This window comes from Panthera onca, chromosome F1 (assembly GCF_046562875.1).
Source record: "Panthera onca isolate mPanOnc1 chromosome F1, mPanOnc1 haplotype 2, whole genome shotgun sequence".
In the NCBI taxonomy this organism is placed as follows: domain Eukaryota; kingdom Metazoa; phylum Chordata; class Mammalia; order Carnivora; family Felidae; genus Panthera; species Panthera onca.
Genome location: NC_138355.1, coordinates 61,931,757 through 61,939,597, shown reverse-complemented (window position 1 = coordinate 61,939,597; position 7,841 = coordinate 61,931,757). Strand labels below are relative to the sequence as shown.

General features: G+C 44.2%; 1 protein-coding gene across 5 annotated transcripts in view; it reads left to right on the top strand.

The window, feature by feature from the left end:
• The first annotated feature begins 79 nt into the window (after nucleotides 1-79).
• AIDA (axin interactor, dorsalization associated) overlaps nucleotides 80-7,841 on the top strand; it is a 39,451-nt gene continuing 31,689 nt past the window's right edge. For all 5 annotated transcript variants that reach the window (XR_009613755.3, XR_009613756.3, XM_060644418.3 and 2 more), the window contains exon 1: nucleotides 80-330. Coding sequence is in view for 3 of the 5 variants with exons in the window: in XM_060644418.3 (XP_060500401.1) it covers nucleotides 221-330 (110 nt within the window). In the remaining 2 variants the exon portion in view is untranslated. The remainder of the gene's footprint in view (nucleotides 331-7,841) is intronic.

Below are 7,841 nucleotides of genomic sequence, written 5' to 3'. Positions count from 1 at the left end.
GGGGCCTCGGGGGCGGCGCCTCGGCGGGGCGGCCGCTCCGGAGCCGCAAAGTTTGGCTGTGGCGGCAAATGGGCTTGGGCGGCTCCTCGGCGGGTGGCGGTGGTGGCCGTAGCGGTTCCTCCTGGCCCTGTTAATGTCGGGGCCAGGCCCGGGGAGGATGGCGCCCTAGAGCCCGGCCTCGCTGGGGTAGGGGCGGGAGGGGACGGGGTGGGCACCGGCCATGTCGGAGGTGACCCGGAGTCTGCTGCAGCGCTGGGGCGCCAGTTTTAGGAGAGGCGCCGACTTCGACTCTTGGGGCCAGCTGGTGGAGGCGATAGACGAGTATCAGATGTGAGTGACTAACCGCAGGAGCGGGCCAGCCCGGCTCCAGTCGGCCGCCTCCCCCTTTCTTCTGTCGGTGTCTCTCATCTCTGTATCTGCAGCCAAGGCTTCCCAGGGTGGGGCCCCGCAGGCACTGGGGCTGGGATCGCACTGGCCCCGGCGGGCTGCCCCGGAGCCGGCGGTCCGCTCGCTGGGCTTCCTCGCCCCCGTCCCCCTCCGCCGCCGCGGGGCCGGTTCCATTCAACAGGTAGCCCCTCTTTCCTGGGGCGCCCGCCCTAGCAGGCTACGTCTTTTAGTGCCCGTCCCCCGCCCCGCAGTCGGTTTCCTTTCCTCCTTTCCCCCGCCTCTCTCAGGTTGCTGCCCCTCAATTTCTCTTTTAGAATCGCTCAGGGAGACTTGTGTGTTTTCCGCCCACGTTCCAGGGATGAGTGGCCTTGCTCTGTGCGGTGCCTTCCTCCTCCCATTTGTAGGACAAGAGGAGGGAACTGGTGGCGATTGAGGGGAGGGGGTGCCCCAGGAAGCAGCGAGGACAGGGGTGCCTCACCAGCCAAGGGTCCCATTAAGCACCCCTTCTCCACCCCTCTTGCTGGTGAGCCGTGTTTTCACAATTCACCTCGATTCCGTTTCGGTTTCTGGAGCTGTTATTTGCTGGGCTGTGTGAGTCCCACCCACCCCCTCGCTCGGTCGCTTTGGGTGGAGTCCGCGCAGGATGTGAACAGAAGAGAGCAAACTGAATTAATGGACCCCGCACGGGAGCCACCGCTCCCTCTTCGGGTCCCTCCTCCTTGTCCTGTGGCTAATGTATAGCCGCTGGGTACTTTGTGAGTACCAGTCTCTTTGATCTTTGACCCGAAGTCCGATTTCTTTCTCTTTTTGCCCCCCCCCCCCCAAAAAAAACTTCGGGGGTGTTTTTTTAAACTAAAAGACAAGATTTACGTGTATATAAAATCTTGCTTATTTCTTGCACCTTTTACTGAAAATAAGAACTGCTTGCCAAAATGGTATTGTTTGCAAGCCGTTGCCATTAAATTAACTCTTTGGTCAAAAGCAAGTTATTGTTTGAGGTATAACCGAGGACGAAACCTTGTGTGAGTAAAATCCCCGCCCCCACGTGTCTTCTGGAAAGGATATACAATTGAGACTGGGAAGCTTTAAATTCTTTTTCCTTTCTCTACAATAGTTAACTTGTTTTTACCTGACCGTTAAGATAATTTAAATGTGCAGATGTTTTCCACGCCGTCCTACAGACTTGTAGTTTCCAAAAGCCCTGAAAACAACCTGCTCTGGGCTGTTTAGCCCTGTGCCCCCAACGCTGGCGCTTGTTTTGCATCTTCACTTGACTTCACTTGCTCTTGCAACTACTTAGTGAGAACATTACTCTCGTTTTACAAAACCAGGAAACTGAAGCTCTCAGGTTAAACAGATTAACGGGGGGGTCATAAAACTATACCACTGAAAGCCGGGTTGTTTGTTTTCGGTTGTTTTGGTTTTTGGGGTTTTTTGGTGTGGTATTGTTGTTGTTTTACTAAATCCTGGGTGCTCTATTACATGGTGCTTAAGACACTTGAAGATGCCTTGTGTAAGTGAACTGGGTTCCCAGAGCTGGTAGCTTTACCTTACCGTAGCCAGTTAGCGAGCACCTGTGCGTGCTCATTCTGCGTGTTAGCGGAAATCACATGCCCTGAAATGTAAAGCTGCCTTCGCTTCTGCGGTGCTGGGACTCAGCAGCAGACTTCACAATGGGAAGTGAAGAATACCATGTCCAATTGAAATCACAAAGGAAAATTGAGTATGCAAGCTGTTAAGCTGGAATTTCTAGAAACCTCTCCATGAGAGTAATAGCCACATAGAAATCTATTGTTGGACCTCAATACTAACCTTTGAACGTAATGATTCAGAGTAGTTCTCAAGTGATAGAAACTGCTAGCGTCGAATCGGAGGAGTAATGATTGCCTTAAATTTTGTAAACATTCAGGCTACGTGTAAAATGAGGTTGGATTGAAAATTAGGATATTCAAAAGTGAAGGCAAATTGTCTTTTTTATTTCAGTTATCTGTTTGGGAGGAAAGGTTGCAGAGAAGGAGACCATTTGAGGGTCACTAAATCATGTAGAAAAGAACGGGCAGCATATTGAGAGTGAAGAAGGAAGAGTCTAGGATAACTGGCATTTCTAATTTGGTAGGCAGCAAGGACTTGATAGTCATGGAACACAGTGAAATTTATGGGAGGAGGGATATTTCGGGAGGGAATAAACATGTCTGTACCATCACAATGTAAGAATACAGTAGCTTAAACAATTTCATCACTCAGCAAGTGAGGGCTGGAGATACAAAAATGAATACGATTTGATTCCCACCCTCAAAGCACTGAGACTCTAATGGAGCATTTTAGAGTGATTGGGTCTTGCTGTTACAGAAGTATGAAAAGAGTATGTGCTACTACATACTGCTTGCTGTTTCCAGGAGCATGCTTCTGCCTTAGGGCTGTTTGTACTTTTTCTGGAACATTCTTCTTTCATTATCTGCTTGGGTTGCATGGTCACCTCCTTCAGGTCTTTGTTCAGATATTATCTTCTCAATGAGGACCTGTCTGGCTACCCTGTTTCTAACTGCAAAGCCTGTTACCTACCCCCACACCCTCCACCTCAGCCTCCCACATCCTGACCGCCCCCCACACACACACCCTGTTTACTTTTTTCCATAGTGTGTATCACCATCTAAAATACAGTGTATTTTACGTATTGATTGTTTATTATCTCCTTTCTTGAGTGTAAACTCTGGGAGGGCAGGGTTAGAGGAGTTGTCTTGTTTTCTGCTTTACACTTAGTGTCCTAGTGATGCGAGGTTATTATTAAATCACTGTTTATTTGGATATTCTATATTGTATTCTTTTAATGAATGGGTTCAGAAGTATGCTGTGGGAGCACCGAGTTGATATTAAAGTATTGTTGGAAGATTTACACGAATTCTGTCAAAACTAGAATTGCTAGCCAAAATATACATGGCCAATTAAGAGTAATTCATGAAGCAGGCCAGCCAGCTCTTTCAGCGATCTGGGGATACAGTGACCCTCTCACTTATGATGGACTGATATGGACTCTTGCTCAGAATCAGATATTTCACAGGATCAGTGCTGAGGTATTAATCTAGCACGTGTTGCTCAATAAATACTTGTTAAATGAATGAGTTTGAAGACTGAATAATACCTGGTGTTAATCATCTTTACTATGCCTTACATCACCGCTACTCAAAGTGGGTCCGCAGGTGGCGGTGCTGGTCTACGGTAAGGAGATCAAGGAATTGAAATTGAAGATTTGGAAACTTTAGGGATGCTTGGGTGGCTCAGTTGGTTAAGCGGCCGACTCTTGGTTTTGGCTCAGGTCACGATCTCACGGTCTGTGACTTTGAACCCCACATCCGGCTTCATGCTGACAGTGTGGAGCCTGATTGGGATTCACTCTCTCCCTGCACTCCCGCCCGCCCGCCCCCCCCCCCCCCCCCCGCCGTCTCTTAAAAAGGGATTTAGAAACTAGCAATTTGACATCTTCATGGTAGTTTTTATTATATTTTGTTAAAGTGTTAACTTAGAGCAAAATGGGGAAAGAAACTAGTCCTTCACTACAGATAGTTTGAGAAGCACTAATTTGTTATAGATCGTTGTGGGATTTCTTTCAGTTGCTTATGTGTTTATATTTAAGCTCCCTCTGAGAACAGTGTTTTGTTTTTGTTTTTTTTTTTCCCTACAGTCATCCTTGTAGGATGAGATTATTCCGGAGAGAAGAATATTTGAGAGGTTTCTCACCTTTTCTAATAGATCGTCAACTGTCTTAGCTGCTTATCTGATATCTAAAGCATGTGGATTTTCCCTCAGTGGGCAAGATCACATCTCACTTTGTCTTAAAATAGTGCAATCATTTATGGATTCAGAAAATTAAATTTTTATCCAGGTCTTTAAAAAGTTTTTAAAAAGAGTATGATATTTATACCATGAAATCTATCCATTTTACACATACAGTCCGGTGAATTTTTAACAATTTTATACCACGTCGTACAACCATCACTACAATTAAATTTCATGACATTTCCATCACCCAACAAAGATCCTTTGTGTCCATTGACAGTCGCTCCATATTCTCATTCCAGCCTCAGGCAACCTGTAATCTATAGTAAAGATTTGTCTTTTCTGGACACTTCATGGAAGCGGAATCATACGAAGTGTGATCTTTGGTATGTGGCTTCTTTCGCTCAGCATAGCGTATTTGAGGTTCATCCCGTGGCGGCACGTGTCAGCACTTTGTTCCTTTTACTGCCGAATAGCATCACATCGTACGGATGCCACCGTTGTGTATCCGTTCACTAGTTAAAGGACATTTGAGTTGTTTCTACTTTTTGACTATTATCAGTAATGCCGTTGTGAACATTTACAGGTAAGTCTTCATGTGCACATACATTTTCATTCCAAAGAGTGGAATTTCTGGGTAATAGAAGTTTACGTATACTTTGTGAAGGAAACTGCTGTATTGTCCAGACTGACTGTACAGTTTTACATTTCTACCCGCGGTGTATTGGAGTTACTGTTTCCCCACATTGATGGCATTTGTTATTGCCTGTCTTTTCTGTGATAGCCATTCTAGTAGACGGGTAGCATACTTCACTGTGGTTAGTTTGCCTTTCGTGAACCATGAGAGAGGGACCTGAGCCAAAATCAAGAGTCAACTGACTGAGCCACCCAGGCACCCCTACCTATTGAGTTTATGACCGTTCTTTGTGTATTCTGGATATAGGTTCTTTATCAGACATATGATTTGCAAATATTTCCTCCCAGTCTGTTGCCTAATTTTTAAAAGCAAGGTTCTGTTTGAATTTAACATCCTTGTCCACTGACTATTAACATTTGAGCAGGAGTTGAGAGCTACCCCCTTTCTTTCTGATAACGACCATGCTTAGGTTAACGGTCACTATTAGCGTATTATGTGAGCACTGTTCAAATAAAGAAACTGTGCCACACTAGAACTTCCCTGAGGTAATTGACATTGTGAAATGTAGACTATAAGTCCTAAAAGAGAACTTCATGTAAGGGGTAGTCCAGCAAGAGTTAGAAACTAAGTGCAGAACAAGGATAAGGATAATGGCAATGTCTATTCCTATTTGTACCTTCTCTTGTATAGAATCCACAAAGAGTGGGTCTGTAAATGACATCATAGGAAAATATTATGGGTTTCCACCTTTGAGGTAAAATAAATAAATGGATGGAAACAGTTTGATTAAGTAAAATAGTGGAGTGATTCTTGGCAAATGTCAATAATTTTATGTAGGAGTTTCATACATTATAATAAGGAAGATGCATACCTTTCGTCGATTGGAGAGAGGCCATCAAATATAATGGACTTTACACCTGGTCTTTAAGGACATGTGTGATTGCATAGAATAAAACTCTCATCTAAGACTTTTTTTTGAAATTCATTGAACTGTCTTTTGCAGTTGGTTTGGTAGGAAATCAAACACTTGCTACCCTTTGCATTCCTGCTTCCACCCCCCACCCAGAAGAGTATAGTATGCTTGAGCATTATGGTTTTAATTTCTTTTGCCGGTGACAGAATGTTTCACCAAAGAATCCTTTCGATGGTCATTTTCCCCCCACAGATTTTTAAAAATTGAGATAAATATCACATAACATAAAATTTCCCATTGTAGAGGCACCTGCGTAGCTCAGTCGGTTGAGCGTTCAACTTTGGCTCAGGGCATGATCTTGCGGTTCGTGAGTTCGAGTCCCACGTTGGGCTCCGTGCTGACAGCTCAGAGCCTGGAGCCTGCTTCGGATTCTGTGTCTCCCTCTCTCTCTGCCCCTCCCCCACTCACGCTCTGTCTCTCAAAATAAATAAGCATTAAAAAAAATTAAGAAATGGGGCACCTGGGTGGCTCAGTCAGTTAAGTGTCCGACTTTGGCTCAGGTCATGATCTCAGTCCATGAGTTTGAGCCCCGCTGACAGCTCAGAGCCTGGAGCCTGTTTCGGATTCTGTGTCTCCCTCTCTCTTTGCCCCTCCCCTGCTCATGCTGTGTCTCTGTCTCAAAAATAAATAAAACATTTTTAAAATTAAAAAAAAAAATTCCCACTGTAAAGTTGTACAATTTGGTGGTTCTAGTACATTCACAGTGTTCTGCAACCATCACCACAATCTCATTTCAGAATATTTCAAACCCCATATCTGATGTCAGTCACTCCCAATTCCCTCCTTACCCAGCCCCTGTCAACCACAAATCTGCTTTCTGTCTCTATGGATTTATCCATTCTGGACATTTTGTGTAAATGATCAGGTGATTTTTTTGTATCTGGCGTCTTTCATTTCACATGATGTTTCTGAGGTTCATGCTGTAGCTTGTGGCAGCAGTCTTCGTTCCTCTTTGTGATCAAATCCTATTTCATTGAAAGGATGCACCACATTTTGTTTATCCATTCTGCAGTTGACGGACACCTTGGGTATTTCCAGTTTGGGCTGTCGTGCTTAATGTTGTTGCTGTGAACATTCATGTACAGGTCTTTTTGTGGGAGCATGTTTTCAGTTCTTGGACTATACCTAGAATTTTGAAATTGCTGTGTTATGTATGGTAACTCTATGTTTAACTTTTGAGGGACTGCCAAACTGTTTTCCACAGTGACTGCATCATTTTACATTCCTACCAGCACTGCATGAAGGTTCCAAAATTTCCATGTCCTTGCCAACAGCGTTATTTTTTCTCTTTTTAGAAATTATACCCATCGTAGTGGGTGTGAGGTGGTATCGTATTGTGCTTTTGATTTGTATTTCCCTAATGACTAATGATACGATATTTATTGGCTTATTGACCAGTTTTATATCGTTTTTGGGAAAATGTCCAAATCCTTTTCCCATTTTTAAATCGAGCTATTTGTCTTTTTATTGTATGGCTGTAAGAATCAGTCATTTAGCTTTTGTGGTCTCAGAAAGAGCTTGGGATCCTTACTGGTGAATTTGGACCTAGTAACACAGATCCATCCTTGGCTCAGCTGCTATTTTTAAGAACAATAATTGGGCAAACAGTGATTTTCATGTCTGATTGGTGGAGGATTTTCTTTTTCGTGAAAAATGTTTTGAAAAGTATTTAATAGGCTGCTATCATTTTGTCATGGCTGTCTGACTAATCTCAGCACTACTTCATTGTTTTTTAAAAAATATTTGTAAGTATATTTATTTTGAGAGAGACAGTGCAAGGGCGGGGAAGATGCAGAGAGACAGAGGGGCGGATAGAGGATCTGAAGCTGGCTCTGTGCTGAGAGCAGAGCAGGCTTGAACTCACAAACCACGAGGTCAGGACCTGAGCAGAAGTCAGATGCTTAACTGACTGAGCTACCCAAGCACCCCCATTGTCTGTTTTTTATTTTTTATTTTTTTAAATTTACTTTTAATGTTTATTTGTTTTTGAGACAGACGGACACACACACACACACACACATACATACAGTGTGAGCGGGGGAGGGGCAGAGAGAGAGGAAGACACAGAAT